Here is a 22,560-nt window from a genome sequence, read left to right on the forward strand (position 1 = left end):
GAAAACGTCAGCAGTATCTGGCAACACTGACCGTAGGTGTGAATGTGAGTGTGAATGGTTGTCTGTGTCTATGTGTCAGTCCTGTGATGACCTGGCGACTTGTCCAGGGTGTACCCCGCCTTTCGCCCGTAGTCAGCTGGGATAGGCTCCAGCTTGCCTGCGACCCTGTAGAACAGGATAAAGCGGCTAGAGATAATGAGATGAGATCTGAACTATGCATAAGCATCTGTAATGCTTATGCATTTCATTTTTATTTGATTATATTTATATCCTAAGAGCTAAGGTTCAAGCACAGTAACGTACACTTAAAGTAAATCTCATTCAAGTTAAAATAGGTTTTCCTTACTTTCCTGATTTGCCAAGGCATGGCAAATATAATATACAAATGGTAACAGAGGCAACAGCTGATAGCAATAATAATATTACTTTTGTAATTTATTAATTTAATCTGTATCAGTTCTTTCTCACAATCATAGCAAAATAGTTTATAAAGGTGGCACGGTGAGGCAGTGGTTACCACTGTCACCTCAGAGCAAGACAGTTCTGGGTTAAAACCTTATGACTGACTGGGGCTTTTCTGTTTGGAGTTTGCATGTTCTACCCATGCCTATGTGGGTTTCCTCTGAGTGTTCCAGTTTCCTCCAACAGTCCAAAGACATGCAGTTAGGTTAACTGGCTACTCTAAATGTGTGTGAATGGCTGGTTGTCTGGGAATCCAGCCACTGTTTGGTGCCAGTCCCAAGCCTGGAAATGGGAGGGCTGCGACAGGAAAAACTTATAACATGTCAAGGACATGACAGCGACCCCACACATATAAGTGGGACAAGCTGGAAAAAGAAGAAGATTGGAGACCTCCCCAAGGTGTACCCTGCCTCCTGTCTGAAGTCAGCTGGGATTGACTTCAGCTTCCCCCGCAACCCTGACAGATAAGTGGTATGGATAGATGGATGGATAGATAGATTATATAGGTTACATGAAAACACCAGCAACCTCATGAATTAAACATTCATGCATATTTGATCCTAAATTCTGTGGATTTGTTAAACTTGCTTTAAATTTTGATGAGCTAATTCTAAATCTTTGAAACTTTAAACTGACATGATGATGGTGGTGTGTGCCGTCCTGTTTTATTAGATACAGCTGTAACAGGAACCTTATGACAGTCAAGTCGTTTTGCATCAGTAGGCTTATGTGAGAGCTTTATGATGGTTCAAAGAACGTTCCGTTCACGTTCAGAGAATGTCCTCTGTACCTTATTGCGTCATAATGACCGCAGTGGTCATTTTAGTTTTCCTGGGAAACTAAAAGATCTCGTCTCAGGAAGTTTGCTTCTGTTTAGCTGGGGGTCCATGTGCTTGTTCAGGTGGCAGCACGACGGGAAGGATTTCGGAACCTTTTCCGTTTATATGGTCGTTTTTCTAATTCCATAACAATCGTATGTTCGCATTCAGGATTCTATAGTATTAATGTAAAGGAAAACCTTGTCACGTGCCTGAAAGCGTCCGTCTCCATGATAACTGCGACACGCGCCGCTGCGTTCACTTCCGGTAAAGACTCCGCCCCTGGATACAGCGTTATTATTATGATGAGTGAAGCGCGAGACCCCGAGGCCGCGGAAACGCATCCAGATGTTGATTTGGGTTACGCGGTGTTTGAAGGCTCATCGCAAGAGGATGTCGCTTACGCCAAAGTGTTCTGGAGCTCTCTGTGTTTACAGCCTCCCATCGAGTCCAGCTTAGTGTCGGTGGACATTAGACAGCGTCTGAAGGTAGCAAAGCCCCCCCAACAAAAGTGTAAGTGTGTGTGTGTGAGAGAGAGAGAGAGAGAGAGAGAGAGAGAGGTGTACATGTCATTACGTTGCACCTGAAGGTAACCAAGGCCCTCCAACAACTGCTTGGGTGAAAATATCCATATATTTGGGGGGGGTGAGAGAGAGGTGTACATGTCATTACGTTGCACCTGAAGGTAACCAAGGCCCTCCAACAACTGCTTGGGTGAAAATATCCATATCTTTAGTGTGTGTGTGTGTGTGAGAGAGAGAGAGAGAGAGAGAGGTGTACATGTCATTACGTTGCACCTGAAGGTAACCAAGGCCCTCCAACAACTGCTTGGGTGAAAATATCCATATATTTGGGGGGGGGTGAGAGAGAGAGAGAGAGAGAGGTGTACATGTCATTACGTTGCACCTGAAGGTAACCAAGGCCCTCCAACAACTGCTTGGGTGAAAATATCCATATCTTTAGTGTGTATGTGTGAGAGAGAGAGAGAGAGAGAGAGAGAGATGTGTACATGTCATTAGGTTGCACCTGAAGGTAACCAAGGCCCTCCAATAACTGCTTGGGTGAAAATATCCATATCTTTAGTGTGTGTGTGTGTGAGAGAGAGAGAGAGAGAGAGAGAGGTGTACATGTCCATTAGGTTGCACCTGAAGGTAACCAAGGCCCTCCAACAACTGCTTGGGTGAAAATATCCATATATTTGGGGGGGGTGAGAGAGAGGTGTACATGTCATTACGTTGCACCTGAAGGTAACCAAGGCCCTCCAACAACTGCTTGGGTGAAAATATCCATATCTTTAGTGTGTGTGTGTGAGAGAGAGAGAGAGAGGTGTACATGTCATTATGTTGCACCTGAAGGTAACCAAGGCCCTCCAATAACTGCTTGGGTGAAAATATCCATATCTTTAGTGTGTGTGTGTGTGTGTGAGAGAGAGAGAGAGAGAGAGAGAGAGAGAGAGGTGTACATGTCCATTAGGTTGCACCTGAAGGTAACCAAGGCCCTCCAACAACTGCTTGGGTGAAAATATCCATATATTTGGGGGGGGTGAGAGAGAGAGAGGTGTACATGTCATTACGTTGCACCTGAAGGTAACCAAGGCCCTCCAACAACTGCTTGGGTGAAAATATCCATATATTTGGGGGGGGTGAGAGAGAGAGAGAGAGAGAGAGAGAGAGAGAGGTGTACATGTCATTACGTTGCACCTGAAGGTAACCAAGGCCCTCCAACAACTGCTTGGGTGAAAATATCCATATCTTTAGTGTGTATGTGTGAGAGAGAGAGAGAGAGAGAGAGAGATGTGTACATGTCATTAGGTTGCACCTGAAGGTAACCAAGGCCCTCCAATAACTGCTTGGGTGAAAATATCCATATCTTTAGTGTGTGTGTGTGTGTGAGAGAGAGAGAGAGAGAGAGAGAGAGAGAGAGGTGTACATGTCCATTAGGTTGCACCTGAAGGTAACCAAGGCCCTCCAACAACTGCTTGGGTGAAAATATCCATATATTTGGGGGGGGTGAGAGAGAGAGAGGTGTACATGTCATTACGTTGCACCTGAAGGTAACCAAGGCCCTCCAACAACTGCTTGGGTGAAAATATTCATATCTTTAGTGTGTGTGTGTGTGTGTGAGAGAGAGAGAGAATATTGAGGCCTGTAATGGTGTGTGGTCAATGAAAATAGATTAATTTATCACTGCAGTGTGAAAAATCACTGAACTCTAAAATCAGCAGCTGAAGACGCAATTAAAAAAAAATTTTGCTCTGAATAATTATAAAGTTTATATAAATTAATTCCAGAGAATAATGATGGCTGATTTTTTTTTCCTATAACAGCAAGTGTTTTATTTCACTTATACCACAGCAATTTATCAGTACTCGCACATATATTTTTTAAATTATTTATTAATGTTGAATCATATATTTTTATCCATTTATAGTTACATTCAGGTTAATTCCTATTATCACTTACTTTATAATAAGACAAAAATGCAGCTTGGACTATTCCAGAGAAACCACCAAACTCTCCACCCTGAAAACTATAAGGGCGCTCGGTAGAGTCCGTACCGCCGCCAAGCCACATATTAGAATATCCAGATGTATATTATGTTTACTTACATATCTGGATTTTCATCAAAATCTAATCATTGTTCCTTGGCCCATGGTTCACCTTTCCTCAAAATTTCATCAAAGTCTGTTCAGTACTTTCTGAGTTACTTTGGGAAAAGCAAACGAACAAACATAATGTCCTCCAACAAAGTTGTCAAAGTTGACTGAAATTCCTGATTTACTTCTGACTGTTACAAAGTGCTGATACTGGAGACTCCTTCCATAAATGCTGAATGAACATTTCCTCACTGAAACACTTCACATATCACACACAGCATATTAAAATCTGTTTGGATGGAGGCTCTACCGTACCTGTATCTTTTTACTTGTCTGACCTCGACTATGAAAATATCTAAACATATAAATATGCCATAGATTCCTGATCATGAGCAGGTAAAATAAATATTGTGAACTTAGGTGACCTACTGTTTTAAGAAAATAGTCTGCAGGGGCGTAGCTAGGATTTTTCAAAGGGGGGGAATCACACACTGACTGGCAGCCTGAGTACATTATGTAACAAAAAATAATTACCATTGCTAGTTTTAGGTAGCTTAGAAACCGACTCTTCCATTATTGCTGTTTCTTCCACGTTTTCTTGATGTTGTGTTCTAGAAACGGCACACTGAAACTTAGTTTCGAGGCCGCAAAATGCAACTTTGATGGAAAAATATATAATAAATTGCTTACCTCTCTTCACGTCAAAAGAAGGAGGAAAGTTTCGCTTGTTTTGACATGGGGAATTATTAACACAAGAGGAAATACTCAATTCGCAACTAAAAAGACTGCAGCTACACTGGCAGCTTGACCATACTTTCTAGTGCGATCATGTTGCGCTTGCGCAGAACTGTCAGTCCTGCGTGCCTTGGCTCGTGCACCTGAAGGCGCGCCTCGGGCTGTGCGCACGCCTAACGAGCTCCGGCACGTGCGCCGTTAACGAAGAACATCTGTCTCTGATCAATGAGCTACGTTTGGGCTATTTAAGGACTGCGCCCATGCAAGGATGATGTGAAGTATTACCCCGTGTCTAGTGTGCCTTACTGAGCCTTGTTTCCTGTTCCTGTTGACCTCTTGGTTTTTCGACTCCTGTTTCTCGTCCCTTGATCTTGTATAGTTTTGCCTCTGATATTCTGTCTGCGCCTCGATTGACCTCCTGCCTGTTTCCTCGATTAGCGCTTTGCCTGCTGTTTCGGACTGTTTGCCTGTTGTGTGCGTTTCACGCACTTTATGCTCATATCGCACTGTGTATTATTTAACATATCTGCACTTACATCCGCCTCTCCCGCACACACTCTGACAAACTGGGTTTTTGCGCCCAAACCACAGGAAGTCAAGGTTATAGAAACCCTAATGAGGCTGAGGTGACAATCTAGTTTTTAAAAAAATGTTAGAAAAATTACAGTGGGCGCTTTTCTAATATTCTTATGCGGCTATTGAAAAAATGTATGGGCCGACAAAGGGTGGGATCAAGGGCACCCCAGGACACCCCCCCCCCCCCCAAGCTACGTCCCTGGTCTTAATAATTTTTTGTCTTTCCTTTTAGCCAGCAATAATGTTCCCAAGCAGCCACCATGGTCTAGTAAGTAGCTAGTTATTAAAATTATTCATTTTAATAACTTCTCTTCAAATTCCCCCAAACTGACAATGTGATCTTATGACAGGAAATGATGAGATCCTGGAGAAGGCTTACCAACTGCAGATGCAGGATGAGAAGCAGAGATATCTGAAAATGGTGAGAAAATGGTAAACTGTATTATTCAATCCACATTCCTGACTTTCTCAGATCTGCACTGAGCTCCTTGGACTTTTACATTGTTTACACCGTTTGTCGGTCAATCCAATGACTGCTGTCAAATTTAACGTTTTTTTATTTTGGCACAGAGGAAATTATTTTGTCGGACGTTTTGTATAAAGCTTTTATTTATCGAATTTGCAAAAAAAAAAATGCTCTGTTTCTCAAAATCCAGTGAATGTGGATAGAATAAAAGTTATTCCCCTCAATCTAGTTGTACATGGCTTGTAGCCGACTCAGCGCTACGCTCCTCGTCAACTATCAGTTCATATACAACTCGATTTCGTGGAATAACTGTTAATTATACCTGCACAAATTCAAATTCCTTGTCATGATGTCTTGTCCAAAATTAAGCCTGTAAGGAAACGTTTCACACAGATTTGCTACACAAGTACTAATAGATTAGGAAGTTGGCTCATTCTCATACTGTCAGAGGAGCTCAATTCTCAAGTGCTCTGTGATGTATGATGCTGCACATTTCCGGTCTGTATGTGATGTACTGCATTTTCTATTCCATAATTTTGTCAGAGTTATTGCTTGTGTTTTAAAGCCAGTTGAAAAATCCTGTTTTCAGACACTTCTGCTCAAGAAAAATCTTGAAACCTAGGAGGTGCAAGTGATTTGCAGAGTTCTTAGTTAGGAGCACAGAAAATTTACTTACTCGTGTGTAATTTTTGGACTTTTGGACTTAATTCAGTTATTGGGGGGCAACTGGGCAAAAGGGATTACTTACAGGGCTTTCATGGACATTTTTCATATAATATACAGTACTGTACAAAAGTCTTAAGCACATGTAAAGAAATGCTGTAAAGTAAAAATGGCTTAAAAATAATGAAATGTTTCAACATTTAAAAAAAATAGGTACCCTATGGGTACATGTGGCTACTGCTTATAAATAAATTTGTTTTCTGATCTCATGTCCATACAGTAAATATAGCATATATACATGTTATCAATGATAGTCACCTCATCTCTTGCAAGCATCTCCAAGCTGTGAGCAGCATCAGGGTTTGTAGTATTTTGGTTACCAATTTTGTTTACTGTGTTTTGCTCAAAATACAGCACTGTGAACTAGATCTTTTTTAAAAATGGTAAGAAAGCACTTGTTCATGAGTGTCTTATAAGCATTATTTAGTACTAATGAGCACATTTTGTTTCACAAGTGTAGTGTAAAGATTCTAAAATAAAAAATTTAATTAAAAAATTAAAGCAAATAGCAGAAGTTTGACCAATTATACATTTAACTTTTACTCTTAGTTTTCACAAAGGAGCTGATTTATTCCCTCATGAGACTTTTGTAATTGCAAACCGAGCGGATCACTCAAAAGATTCCAACATTGTCTTCACTGCCTTCTCGAGTTTTTTGTTGAATGGCTGGAATTCTTGGTGTAAATATCTACCAAAAAGCTAAAAAAAAACCTTTTCATTTGACCTTTCAGAAGGACTAAACAAAAGCCGTGATAATCAAAAGGTAAATTTTCTTAAAATAAACACCACTTACTTGATCTCGAACCGGTAGCCTTGGCGAACCACGAGGTGAATTTCATTTATCTTTTTATTTGCCGATTATCTTCCGATACTATGAAGTTATAACAAGGTTTCTCTTATTTCGTTTCTGGTTCTGACTGGTTCCGAAGTTTATCAAGAAGTAGAACGGGTAATCGAACTTGATCAGGATAAGTGCTGATTGGTTACGAAGTTTCGCTATTGTTACACTCATTCTTACATTCTTACAACATAATGACGTTAGATTAGATTAGATAACTTTATTTGTACCCAAAGGTAGATTTGGTGTGCAGCCAAGTGATCTCCACTCATACAAAACATTTAAAACAAAGGACACACTTAACATACAAACATTTGAAATATTACAGAAATGTTTAAAAACAGTAAACATTAGACAGTACCAAAGTAGCGCATCCTAGAGTGACATAGTGTCACATTGTGTAAAAAAAAAAAGTGATATACCAGCCATAATAGATTGATGAATATGTAATAAAATGAGACTGATAAGATCCTTAAATATATAAAAAAATTAAAAATTAATTATAAAACAAATAAAATAAATTGTGCTATTACAGCCTATGTTTAGAAGTTATATTATTAATCTCTCTAATAGCAGAGGGGACAAAACTTCCTCTGAAACGCTTTGTCTTGCAGACAGGTAGGTTGTATCTGTAACCAGATGGAAGGAGCTGAAATTCCTTATACAGTGGGTGAGAGCTATCTTCCAAGATGGAACCAGCTATCCTCTGCAACTGCCTGGTGTACAGGGTCTCAGGACTAAGTTGTGGCTCTCCAATCAGCCTGCCAGACCACTTAACTATTTGAAAAAGGGAATTCTTGTTTTTAAAAGACAGCTTGTTGAACCAGCATGCCAAGCAGAAAGATAAGATAGATTCAATAAAAGCACGGTAAAAGAGGGTAAGCAAGGTTCGATCAATGTGAAAGTAAGACTAGTGGCTTTGCCACTCGTTCTTGTGTACCTTTGCTCAGTGGTTTTCAAAGTGGGGGCCGCTGGGGGGCCTCAGAAAGTTGGAGGGACGATAACAAAAATTGAGAAAAAAAATATACTTTTTAAAAATAATTATTATTAAATATATTGTAATTATTTGTTTAATCATTATTATAAAATATAATTATTAATAATAATACATCATATTGAAACGTTGTTTGCATTGCCTGTGATGTTGCGGTTTGCGCCATTTATCAAGCTGCTTTGCTCTTCAAGCTAGCGTATTGCTAGCGCAAAATGGACAGGTTTTTGAAGAAGAGACCGAAGGAACAAACCAACAGCCCTGCTGTGGAGGACACTGCTGCGAAAAAAAACTAAGGAGTCCTGGCCAACTAAAATCCGATAATATGAGGCAGCATACATTAAGTATGGCTTTACAGCCTTACAGAAAAATGGACATGATTGCCCGAAATGCGTCCTCTGTCTGGAGACCCTGTCAAATGAGTGCTTAAAACCTTCAAAACTTCAGCGTCACTTGGTACAAAAACATCTGACAGATGCCAAAAAAACAGTAGATTTCTTCAGATGCAAAGAAGAGCATTTGGTCAGGCAATCTGCTGCATTCACCCAGCAAGCTACTGTCCCCGAGCGGGCCCTGAAGGCATCATTTTTAGCCTCGTACCACATTGTTCGTGCTAAAAAACCTCACTCAATTGGAGAAGATTTGATTTTACCAGCCACCAAAGACATTGTCTGAGAATTGCTTGGTGAGGATGCTGCCAAAAAAATCGATGCTGTCCCACTCTCTGATAACACCGTGAGCCGACAGATTGGTGACATGGCTCAAGACGTATCTGCTCAGCTGTTGGAGCAGGTGAGAGCCAGCGAATACTTCGCACTTCAGCTGGATGAGAGCGCAGATTTATCCAATGAGGCCCAACTGCTTGTGTACATCAGATTTATTTCACAGGGAAGATTTGTGGAGGGCAGCATGGTGGTGTAGTGGTTAGCGCTGTCGCCTCACAGCAAGAAGGTCCGGGTTTGAGCCCCGTGGCTGGCGAGGGCCTTTCTGTGCGGAGTTTGCATGTTCTCCCCGTGTCCGCGTGGGTTTCCTCCGGGTGCTCCGGTTTCCCCCACAGTCCAAAGACATGCAGGTTAGGTTAACTGATGACTCTAAATTGACCGTAGGTGTGAATGTGAGTGTGAATGGTTGTCTGTGTCTATGTGTCGGCCCTGTGATGACCTGGCGACTTGTCCAGGGTGTACCCCGCCTTTCGCCCATAGTCAGCTGGGATAGGCTCCAGCTTGCCTGCGACCCTGTAGAACAGGATAAAGCGGCTGGAGATAATGAGATGAGAAGATTTGTGGAGGAAATACTATTTTGTAAAGCATTTGAAAGAACTACTACTGGGAAAGACATTTCAAGTTTTGGATGATTATATCGAGTCTAACGGATTGGACTGGACCCATTGTGTGGGGGTGTGTTCTGACGGAGCCGCGGCAATGACCGGGAAGATCAGTGGAGTGACCGCTCTCATTAAGCAGAAGGCCCCGCATGTAGTGGCCACACACTGCATGCCCCATCGCGAGGCACTGGTCGCAAAAAGGATGGATAACAAGTTGAATCAGGTACTACAGGAGGTTATACAGTTTATTGTTCAGTGCGAAAATATTTGTGTTGAAAACATCTCATCTCATTATCTCTAGCCGCTTTATCCTTCTACAGGGTCGCAGGCAAGCTGGAGCCTATCCCAGCTGATTACGGGCGAAAGGCGGGGTACACCCTGGACAAGTCGCCAGGTCATCACAGGGCTGACACATAGACACAGACAACCATTCACACTCACATTCACACCTACGGTCAATTTAGAGTCACCAGTTAACTAACCTGCATGTCTTTGGACTGTGGGGGAAACCGGAGCACCCGGAGGAAACCCACGCGGACACGGGGAGAACATGCAAACTCCACACAGAAAGGCCCTCGCCGGCCACGGGGCTCGAACCCGGACCTTCTTGCTGTGAGGCGACAGCGCTAACCACTACACCACCGTGCCGCCCTGTGTTGAAAACATGTTAGTTAATAATATTTTTATGCTAAACAAATGTAACAATTATTGACTATTGAATAAAAGTAAGAGAAAACATTCTAAAAGTTGATGTTTCGTTACATATTTTGTAGCATTGTCTGTGGGTTTGCAAAGGGGGTCCCCGGCCAGAAGCTAATGCTGTTTGGGGGGCCCTCGGCATGGAAAAGTTTGGGAACCCCTGCCTTTGATAACGCGAGATCAACTGTTCGTATCGCGAGATCACGATTCGCCATTCTGGAGATTGTAATGCTTATGCGTATGCTCAGTGCGCTATTGTTACACTCATTCTTACAACACGATGACATAGTGGCTCCGCCTCTATGAAGCAGTAGCCACAAAAATACTATAATCAGTAATAAATGAAACAAAGTCAATATTTGGTGTGAGACGACCCTTTGTTTAAAAAAAAAAAAACAGTAGTCTCAGGTACAATGAGTGCAGTTTTATAAGCAAATGAGCTGTAGATTTTAATAAGCATCTTGCAGAACCAGCCACAGTTCTTCTGGACACTTTATCATGCTTGCTTCTTAATTTTGCACCAAAACCCAGTAGCCTTCATTCTGTTTTCTTTTTTTAATCTGAAAAGTGGTCTCTTAAAAGTGTAATATACTGCTCAGATTTCTTCCCCTTTAACATTTAATTTTGTGCTGGAAAGTGAAAGAACATTTGGAACTCTAAAATGTTTTTGTACTGATCCGATAATTGAGAAGTCATAAAATAATGTTTTTTAAAAAGGGTGCCTGAGACTTTTGCACAGTACTGTTTATTGTACCATGCGCTGGTCTGCTACTTACCTTACTGCTGTAGAGTGTTGTACAGTATTCTGAAGATTGAGAGTGCAAATTCTGATAAAATGTGCGCTATGAGAGGTGGATCAAAATACCTCTGATGGTAAGATTAAATATTTTATTTCATATCTATAACTTGCAGTAAAATATATATGATCGGATATGATGATGCAATTTCTATTGTTCTCTCTCTTACTGTGCTGCAGATACAGGGCTGTAATGAGCAATGAATTGAGATCAGATGAGTTTTTGCAGCGTGAGGATCTGGCAGCCAGAATGTGCTGTCTTTAAGCAAAAAAGGCTCAGCACACTGCATTAAGGAAATGAAGCTTCCACTTACATAACGGTGTACTTAAAGAAAGTGAATCCGGCGTCTGCCACAATCACGCACCACTGCAAGCTAGATTGGTGGCGGTTATAATGAAATAATCAGTGTTACAAATCCCAAACAGGAATAGGAAACTGGCACAAGCTACAAATTAGCAATATTTTGTATAAATTGGCTGCATCTACCATTTTAATATCGTGTGCACGATGGACCATGTACAAAATCGATAAACCTACAGCCCACAAAATTAAGAGTGCAGATGGGAGTGGGTTTAAATACATAGCAGAATTCCTGTGAAGCATTAAATTATTCATGGTCCCTGATATGCTTCATATTACATCCTCATAAAACTCAGCCATTTTCTAACGTGATAAGTACCCTGTAGTACTTTTGATTTAGTGCTGGTGTTCCCCACTGCAGAGCACCAGGGAGCCAATCAGGTAATGTGATCCCACAAGCTGCCACCTTTAACCAGCTTTTTGTACTTCTGTCATGATGGATGCATCTGCAGAGCCTCTGTTGCTTGCTGCAGACCACTGAGTGCGGCTGCTAATCAGATTAGAGGGCCCGTGGTTTGTGGAGTGCGGGCTAGTCGCAGATCAATTCATCTGAAAGAGGCTCAGAGGATTCAGGGAACATCCATTCCGTTTTCTTGCAGAGGATTCTGCTTAAGTAAAGAGGTGCACATCATTCAGTGTGAGACAGGAGACTAGTTGGAAAATGCAGATGGTTTTAGGATAAAGAGCTCTTACAAGCCCAGAGATTCCTAATTTGAAATTCAATTGGGCCAATAGAATATCATTATGCTTGTTATCCCTGACTTTTAGTATGTGTTTGACCCAAGTTCAGAGAGTTCCTGTATGGCTGACGTCGACAGTGTTGGTTGGATTAAACAAAGGTTCATCTGTAGCATTCACAACAGAACAGTTCTATAAGCAAAAAAATAAGTATCACAGAGTGTGCTGTTATTTAACAATTATTTGCAGAAGGTGAAGTGAATATCAGTGATTTATTATACATACAGGACACTTTTTTTCGATGGAATCAAAACGTATTCTGTTCTAGCGGATTTCATTTATTTGGTTTGATAGCATGCAATATTGTTAGCATATCGCTTATCCTATGTGTATTACGTCACTCTACCCAGTAGAGAATGAGCGTTGAATATGGTTTACAATATTGCAAGGGCCCTGTGATGACCTGGCGACTTGTCCAGGGTGTACCCCGCCTTTCGCCCGTGGTCAGCTGGGATGGGCTCCCGCTTGCCTGCGACCCTGTGGAACAGGATAAAGCGGCTAGAGATGATGAGATGAGATATTGCATGGTTGTCAATACAACATGGCATCACAGGTCAGAGATGTAAAACTTCTGCGCTAGCGAGCGACTGTGACAATTTGTAAACAAACACGGCCGTCAGGTTTGCTTCATTAAATACGGAAGATTTTGAGAGAATTTTGAAAGAGGAAGATGCGTTGAACTCCCACAAGGAATGTGTATGTATAATAATAATAATAATAATAATAATAATATTGGCTGGCTTTTTTTCATGGTATGTCCGATATATTTCATTCAGCTACTTGTCTTTGACTCATTCAGTATCATGCTAGCTGAATGGAATATATCTGATATACCATGAAATAAAGCCAGCCAATATTATTTACATAATTACCGAAACGAAGTCGAGGTTATTATTCACTGAGGCTAAGGTGGATAATTGTTTAAGTATAAATACACAGGTGATTCCCCCCCCCCCCCCCCCCCCAAGTCATTTCAGTCTTCAGAAGCAGCACAGCTGAGTTTCTTCACAGATATGTTTCTACGCACTTTGGGATGAGATCCCTTCGACTGGTGCGGGAGTATTGGATACTCCCTAGTAGTCAGACAGAACTGAGGATGCCTTTCGGAGGAGAGGCGAAATGTTTTCAAGAATTGTCAAGCAAGTCCAGTTGCTTTCTTCAACCAATCACAGATTACTATGTACCTGGATGACTGAGTTTCTTCACAGATATGTATTAACAGTGTGGCACAGACTTGTCACTTATTTACACTGACTCACATAAAATACTTTGGTTTGAAATCGATAAAATAAATCCCAATTCCACTTTAGCTTTGAATAGTTTTAGACCAAACTTCGGAGCATCTTTAGTGCTTTTAGGAACAGCATTTTCTTTCATAATTTGCAATTCTTCCTCATTTACAGTGACAAACTGATTGGCCACCATTTTGCAGAGTCACTCAAAGTGATTATCGAGAAATAGTCTGAATTTCTCAACCAATAAGCATGCGCGATTTCCTATAATCACCTGCGTATTTGTACAAAAAGAATTTAATCAGTGCCAGGTGGGATCATGCAGTCTGATCTGAAGTGGAGTTACTGGTACCACCGTGAAATCAATGTTTTGTTTTGTTTTTTTCTATAAAGGCACATCCTGAAGCATTTTATTCCAAAGTGTTTTACAACATATTTTATTTTTATCCATTTATTATTTTTAAAAATTTATTAACATTTAATGTCATGAAATGTCCAAGAAATAGGTTAATTCCTGTTATCACTACCATTATAAACAGACTTTCCTTCATTTTCTCTTGAAGTTAACTTATGACAGAGAAACCACAAATCCAGCCATCATGAACACGTTCCCATCACAGAAACCACTGACTGTTGCAGACTGTTTCTCCTTACAGAAAGCTTTGTATTCACAATTATGTTTTTCTTTGTTAAATAACAGCTTTTTTCATCTGTTTAGCATCTACAATACAAGTCAGTGTGAATTAGCTTTTGCCATCAAAATAATACATTCCAATGAATGCAGAAATATAAAACTGTGGATTTGCTTTGCAGTCCAACTATTGTAAATAAATAAATACTTTCTAAAAAATCAGAAGCAAGAGTTCAACAGTACAGACGTATAAAAGTGTACAACAGTTAGAGTATAGACGGTTGCAGTTATGTTTGCGTACATGGACATGAATGTCAGGGCAATGTTGGGCTTTCAGTGAGTTCTTTGACTGGTTCTTTTTCTGGGGCAGAATGACTGTACAATATACATCTTTAATTGAAAAAAAACAAGAAGAAGAATTTAGTGCCCAAGTTTTAATTTGTTTTGGATTTTGTTTGTGTGTGTGTGAAATCAACACAGGATCAAAATTATACATACAAGGACCAAAATGTACATACACCCCCTTCAATTATTAATTCAGAGTTGCTGAAAATTCCAAAATGTCTTCTTACTTGCCAAGTCCAAGGCCTTTTAACTTCCTGTTAGTAATGATGATTGACTACAGCTGGTATTGTGTCTGTGCCAAAATAAAAAGGGTTTGTTTGACAGCAGTCACTGGATTGACCAACAAACAGTGTAAACAATGTAAAAGTCCAAGGAGCTCAGTGCAGATCTGAGAAAGTCAGGAATGTCTCTTGGTGCTATTTCTAAACAACTGCAAATTTCAAGACAAGATAATCAGTTCAAATAATTGTACTTAAATACAAGCTGGAAGGTGAAGCCACTTTGCCAAGCTATTTTGCTGGAAGAAGATCCAAACTGTCCCCCTGAGCTGAGAGGAAATTGGTTCGGATGGCCAGGAACAATCCAAGAACCACCAAGGCACAGGCCTGCCATGAACTGGAAGCTGACCTGTTGGCAATTAGCATAATTAGTTTTGTTTGTTGTTTTACATTACATAACTTTTCCAGTCTTTTGTTGCCCTGTCCTAACTTTTTTTTTTAAACATGATACTGGCATTAAATTCAAAATGAGCGTACTGTATATTTTTCCAAAAAACAATAGAATTTCTCAGTTTCAACACTTGATATGTTGTCTTCATACTATTTTCAGTGAAAAATAGGGTTTATATGATTTTGAAAATCATATAAACGTGTGTGGGCGGCACGGTGGTGTAGTGGTTAGCGCTGTTGCCTCACAGCAAGAAGGTCCGGGTTCGAGCCCCGTGGCCGGCGAGGGCCTTTCTGTGCGGAGTTTGCATGTTCTCCCCGTGTCCACGTGGGTTTCCTCCGGGTGCTCTGGTTTCCCCCACAGTCCAAAGACATGCAGGTTAGGTTAACTGGTGACTCTAAATTGACCGTAGGTGTGAATGTGAGTGTGAATGGTTGTCTGTGTCTGTGTCGGCCCTGTGAAGACCTGGCGATTTGTCCAGGGTGTACCTCGCCTTTTGCCCGTAGTCAGCTGGGATAGGCTCCAGTTCGCCTGCGACCCTGTAGAACAGGATAAAGCGGCTAGAGATAATGAGATGAGATAAACGTGTGTGTATGTTCTTCTGAAATCAGTTCCTCTCACAATTTGTGGAGGAATTTCAACAAACTTGGCAAAAGGCTTTGTTATATGACAGTTATATGCATATTGAAATTTCATTTAATTTGGGCACGTTTTTACCGGAGTTAAGCCCTTGATTATTAACAAACTTGTACTTTGGCAATTTCATCAAGGTGTGCTTGCCTTCTGAAATCAACTTCCCTCACAATTTTTATCCCCCGCTGGCTGAAAGGCCCGAACAGGGATTGTCATGGCGATGTCTGTCTGTCCATCCATCCGTCTGTCCCTCCATCCGTCTGTCCCAGGAAGGGTACTCACCTTCTGAAATCAACTCTTCTCACAATTTTTGGAGGAATTTCATGAAACTTGACAGGATTTTTTTTATGTCGGTAATACGCATACTGCAATTTTGTTCAATTCAGTCGCGTTTTACCAGAGTTATGGCATCGTTGCCAGCAGGGGATATTGTGCTCTCAGAGCACGCTTGTATAATTTGCTGTGTGTTTCAGTCATGTTTCTAAATTTAAATTTTGGTTCTTCATCAGCCTTAAGCATGACCATAGGTTTAAACAAAATTGCATTATCAGTGATTGCTTTCTTTAATCAAGTTCTTGGTTTAACAAATTACAGAATCTCAAGAACTTCTTAAGCTATCTTTCTCTAGTGACTTGTAGATATGTTACTCACTTGCTGTCTTTTTTCCAGCACCGTTGCAATCTGCTCTGCTCCACATACCTATTATTTCTCCACAGGTCCACTGAGAACAATCAACCCAAAAGCTGTAAGATGCATAGTCCTCTAGAGTCCAGATCATTTTTATACTGTTCTTATTTAGTAATTGGCTTTACTTCCTAAGAAAAAGCTTTTTCTGAAGCTGACAACTGGAAAGTGCTGTGTTTTTATAAGAAAAAAAAATCACATTTTCCATCATGTGCTTGATACTTTGCCGTTTTTCATTCTGAACTTAAAATTTTCACATGAATAACGTATTCTGTTCACTACAATGTCCGTAGACATGGGCATGTTTTCTGAGAGAAGCCGCTTTTGATTTCACTTTGAGTGCTTTTGCAGTACATGGCATGAGTGATCTTTATAGCTAATGATAATAATCATATTGCATTACATTACTGTAACTGATTTAACCTGCTCTCAAATGATGTCTACTTGAGATATGGCTACTGAAGCCATATTCAGTATGAAATCAATCAAATGACGTTAATTATCAGCCAGCCACAAAGTGGGAGTGTTAAATCAGAGTGATGAGGCTTGTTTAGTAGTTGTAGTTTCTCTTGCCAGCTGGCTGCTGCATTCTCAGCTGTGTCCATATGCATACAGATTACTACTGGTGGAGATATAGGTGGTTAGCTATCTAGCATCACATCTTGCTTTTTTTCACACACCTTTTTTTTGTCATTTTCTCAAAGGCGAAAAAGCGTGACGAGATCATGGAACTCTTAAAGAAGCAGAGAGAAGATCGGATTAAGGTAGGCACCAGCATGTCCATCGTTCTTATAAAACCATTAGGAACACCCATACCCCCACCTGCTGTTTGATGCAGTTCTCTAATCAGCCGATCCCTTGACAGCAGCACAATGCATAAAATCATGCAGATACAAATCAAGAGCTTCAGTTCATGTTCACAATGTTCAAACATCAGAATGGGAAAAATTGTGATCTCAAAGTGTGGCCTTTTTTTTTTCACTGTGGCATGGATGTTGGTTTGAGCCAGATGGACTGGTTTGAGTATTTCAGAAACTGCTGATCTCCTCCTGGGGTTTTCACACACAACAGTCTTGAGAGTTTACACAGAATGGTGTGGAAAAAAAAAAAAACATCGAGTGACAGTTCTATGGGTGGAAACGTCTTCTTGATAAGAGAAGTTAGAGGAAAATGGCCAGATTGGTTCAAGCTTTTCTGCCAGGAAGGATATAGCAACTCATATAATCACTCTTTACAACCGTGTTGGGGCGGCACGGTGGTGTAGTGGTTAGCGCTGTCGCCTCACAGCAAGAAGGTCCGCTCCGGGTTCGAGCCCCGTGGTCGGCGAGGGCCTTTCTGTGCGGAGTTTGCATGTTCTCCCCGTGTCTGTGTGGGTTTCCTCCGGGTGCTCCGGTTTCCCCTACAGTCCAAAGACATGCAGGTTAGGTTAACTGGTGACTCTAAATTGACCGTAGGTGTGAGTGTGAATGGTTGTCTGTGTCTGTGTCAGCCCTGTGATGACCTGGCGACTTGTCCAGGGTGTACCCCGCCTTTCGCCCGTAGTCAGCTGGGATAGGCTCCAGCTTGCCTGCGACCCTGTAGAACAGGATAAAGCGGCTAGAGATAATGAGATGAGATGAGACAACCGTGGTGAGCAGACAAGCATCTCAGCATGCAACAGCAGAAGACCACATTGGGTTCCACTCCTGCAGCCAAGAACAGGAATCTTAGAATCAAGAACAAGTTCCTATTAAAGTGGCCAGTGAGGGTATCCATGCAAATCATCAAACAGCCAATTCATCATTATGGACCTTTGCAGATTTGGGAAGAAGATGAGTCCCATAGACAGCCAAGTGTTTTATTTCTCTTCTATCCATTAGAGTGCTCCGTCTCTCTTATCAGCACTTTTTCCTCAAAGCCTCAGCATTTTCATGAGTGTTCAACCCCTGCAGAGGAAAAGGAAGAGTGGAATGGTCTGGAAAGCAACTCCTTATGGACTTGCATGTCTCTCAGGGAAAAGGATTAGGATTGTCATTATCCTTAGCTGTTTTACCAATCATGATTAGTCATAGCCAGTTAGTTCTGTCTTACGTCATTGCTCAAAGCATTTAATGACTGCATGGCCAAAATTCATGATCTGTACATTAAGTCCTCTTGGATGTTTGATTCCGATTATATAAAGTATATAATCTGGTCAAAAATCATTAAATTATGTGTTGCTTTTTAAGTTCTTCATAGTACCAAATATCACACATTTGCATAAGATGTTAATTGGGAACATGATGATGATTCTAAACTGTTTCCTGTGCGTTCTCCACAGAAAGAAATGGTATCCCGTCTGCACAAGCCAAGTAGACCGGAGCTGACTGAGAGGTACAAGACTGTGCTGTCAAATACCAAATTTGTATGGTGGAGTATCTGGATTTAAAGTGCTTACAATAAGTGGCATGGTGCATGATAGAGCCCTGCATTGATTGTGTTGATGCAGAGGCAGTAACCCATCACTGACTAGAGGATTTACTGCTGTGGGAGGGGAAGCTGTTTCGCTGATGCTGCTGCCATAAATTACTTCAAATTAAAAAAAAAGGCAAACATATAGTACTCCCTTTTAATTCTTGGGAAAGATATTAGACAAACTTTAATGTCACAGGAAAACTGAATTTGTGTGCGTGTATGCACGTGATATGCCAATCAACCTTTTTACAATTGGTGGTTAAAGAGTTATGAAGAAAAAAAAGATGGATCCAGAGAAAGCGCAAAAACCTACCAAATTCCTCACATTTAATAAAACATGAACACGGTGTTGAAGACATTTTAAGCACAAGTTTTTCTGTTCTTTGCGTGGTGAAAGTTTCCTGCTGTAACCTCAGCACATTAAGTGCTCACTAAGGAGACCATGAGTTAGTCAATTAACCCATTAATCAGCGGTGTTAGATTGGACAAAAATGCGAACAGCTGGGTTTGGATACCACTGCCTTCTGTTTATCAGTATTTTATTAGTACTTACACAATTAAGGTACCGATACACAATAAAGGTACCGATCTGTACTTTTCCTTTTTTCCTGGGGTGCCATCATTAAGGGTACGTCTTTTCATCTTTTCTACCTTTAGTTTGCACCTTTCTCCTGTACATTTCAATATACCATAGTGTGCCTTTGGTACATAAAGGTAGACTGCCTTTCAAATTTTTCAAGTTTAGGTCATAAAAATAATTTTCCCTGACACCCAATTATTTTTGTTTAGTGGACCGAAAGTGACTGAATTCGACTCTCAGACTTTTTATTTTATTTTTTTTTTAATAGAACAATTAATGAATTTAGGGCCACCTGGCCCTAAATTCTCCGCTATTTTTTTTTTTCCTGCTTCACCATGACACAATACAAGATGCTAAGTCATGCATCACGTGGTGGGCTTTCCCCGTTTGCGCCAGGCATTGTGGGATACAAATTTGAAACAGGAGAGAAAAATGGAGGATGTGAATGAAATGTGAAAGACCGACTACAGTAACAGAAAATGAGAAGGAAAGACGTTATGTTGTGAAAGAAAGGAAACACAGGACCAAACTACTAAGTATCGGCGGTCAGCAAGCACCTCGGTGTAATCAGCTATTCAGTTAGTGATAAAATGATGTAACTGTCAGTGCATGGTCAAAGGTGAACCTGTCGATGGCAGTAATGCAACACTGTGGATGTCAGCTGCTGTAAAACCCAAAAGAAGAAGGTGGTAAACCTGCACATGCGCACATGGACTTCCTCTGTCTGCTTGATTGCGCGAAGCGAGTGATTTTCATGCACATTATTTGCTAGGGAATCCCCTCAAATTAAATAACTTCCCAGCCACAGAATGGCCTGCTGCTTTTTTTGTTTTGTTTTGTTTTTTTGTTTTTTTTAAAGATCTTGTACCCCGCCTTTCACCCGTAGTCAGCTGGGATAGGCTCCAGCTTGCCTGCGACCCTGTAGAAGGATAAATTGGCTAGAGATAATCTCATCTCATCTCATTATCTCTAGCCACTTTATCCTTCTACAGGGTCGCAGGCAAGCTGGAGCCTATCCCAACTGACTACGGGCGAAAGGCGGGGTACACCCTGGACAAGTCGCCAGGTCATCACAGGGCCGACACATAGACAACCATTCACACTCACATTCACACCTACGGTCAATTTAGAGTCACCAGTTAACCTAACCTGCATGTCTTTGGACTGTGGGGGAAACCGGAGCACCCGGAGGAAACCCACGCGGACACGGGGAGAACATGCAAACTCCGCACAGAAAGGCCCTCGCCGGCCCCGGGGCTCGAACCCAGGACCTTCTTGCTGTGAGGCGACAGCGCTAACCACTACACCACCGTGCCGCCCGGCTAGAGATAATGAGATGAGATATTACAGAAATAAACATATCACAATGACCAAATTTCAGAGGGAACTAAATTTCACTGATTTTATGAAATTGAAAGGCTGTATAGCTTTAAGAACCACCCATGTACCTTTTTTAAAGCATTACTCTGTAATCTAATTAAAAGTACTGCATGTATATGCACCTTGCCAATTAACAGACGCAGCTAAAAATCCAAACTATGGTACCACCCTAGCAACACGGAAAAGTACAGCTTGGTACCTTTATCTCTGAGAGTATATCTACACGTTGCACAAAACTGTGCACATCAGTGACCAATGACTAACAGATAGATAACTAAAAATTTTAAAATGCTTATTTGTACTTCACATCACTTGCTGATTCAGATGCATTATGCTGTGTCTCTGCAGGTTTTCCTGCACTCCTCCTGAGATTTGGTATCAGGACATAAATGAAGTCCGAGAACTCGTATAAAGGCTGACACGAGGTTTTTGAAACCTTTTGTTTGGAGTATAAGAATATGAATGGTACTTTTTGTACATGAAACTGTCCCTGTAACAAATGTACATTTTGTCTGTATATACTTCTTGTGAAAAAGAAACTGCACACAGTTTTTTTTTGTTTGTTTTTTTTTTTTTTTTTTTTTTTTAAGTGATTAAACTGATTGTGAATAACATGAACATATGTGAAAGTATATTTCAAAGTTATGCCCTGAAATTGATCATGACTTCAAGTGTGTGTGTGTGTGTGTGTGTGTGTGATCTCATTATCTCTAGCCGCTTTATCCTGTTCTACAGGGTCGCAGGCAAGCTGGAGCCTATCCCAGCTGACTACGAAAGGCGGGGTACACCCTGGACAAGTCGCCAGGTCATCACAGGGCTGACACATAGACACAGACAACCATTCACACTCACATTCACACCTACGCTCAATTTAGAGTCACCAGTTAACCTAACCTGCATGTCTTTGGGCTGTGGGGGAAACCGGAGCACCCGGAGGAAACCCACGCGGACACGGGGAGAACATGCAAGCTCCGCACAGAAAGGCCCTCGTCAGCCATGGGGCTCAAACCCCCAGGCCTTCTTGCTGTGAGGCGACAGCGCTAACCACTACACCACCGTGCCGCTCGTGTGTGTGCGTATATATTATGTATATCTGTGTGTGTATGGATGTGTGTGAATGTGACTGCATGTGAAAAAGAAGTAATTGTGTGGGAAAATCACCTCTGAGAAATGAAATCATACTCTTAGAAAATAAAGTACATTATTGAACCTTTAGGGGTACAACAGCTTGTCACTGGCACAGTACCCTCTAAGGTACTTATTTGTCCCCTTTATATACTGCTTAGGAACATATATGTACCTTTTGGGCCTTAAAAAGGTACACTTAGTTACTTTGAAGTCCAATAATGAGCCCTAAATGATACATTAGTGTAGATTGTACCATGGGGTACAGAAATGGACTCCTACTGTACCCCTGTTTCTGACAGTGCATATGTCCATCATGGGGGGGGAGCATGAAAAAGCCACTGTGAAGTGTCTAAAAAAATCACAAATCTCACATGTAATGTTCATGTGACTTTTCTCTAAAGGAATAGATATATAGGAATAGTACTGTATGTGGTAGTGCAGAATGTTACCAGGTAAAGCTCATAATGTTGGGTTAATTTAACATCGAAGTACCTGGAATTAGCTTGTTGGCTCGGGTAGTTGGTCAACTTGGCCCAAATTGGGTTGATGGTAAACAAATTCATCATATTGGGTTAGGGATGCTGACCTGAGTTGGAACTGGTAAGATACATTTTCTGGAATTTTCCACTGCACCTGTTTAGCAGCAACCAAGTCTGAAGTAAAAGAAAAATCAACTATTGCTCTAAGAAAAGAAATAATGTTGTTTTCAAATTAAGTTAATTTTT

The 22,560-nt window shown here is 41.1% G+C and overlaps 1 protein-coding gene across 1 annotated transcript; it reads left to right on the forward strand.

Moving 5' to 3' along the window:
• The first annotated feature begins 1,585 nt into the window (after nt 1-1,585).
• Nucleotides 1,586-21,132, forward strand: hoatz (HOATZ cilia and flagella associated protein). Its single transcript, XM_060912831.1, has 6 exons — nt 1,586-1,793; nt 5,420-5,455; nt 5,538-5,608; nt 17,019-17,078; nt 18,614-18,666; nt 21,056-21,132. Exons 1-6 carry the CDS (start codon nt 1,586-1,588, stop codon nt 21,117-21,119), a joined length of 492 nt encoding a protein of 163 aa, XP_060768814.1. The 3' UTR covers nt 21,120-21,132.
• The last annotated feature ends 1,428 nt before the right edge of the window (nt 21,133-22,560 follow it).

The sequence above is a fragment of the Neoarius graeffei genome, chromosome 28 (genome assembly GCF_027579695.1).
Source record: "Neoarius graeffei isolate fNeoGra1 chromosome 28, fNeoGra1.pri, whole genome shotgun sequence".
In the NCBI taxonomy this organism is placed as follows: domain Eukaryota; kingdom Metazoa; phylum Chordata; class Actinopteri; order Siluriformes; family Ariidae; genus Neoarius; species Neoarius graeffei.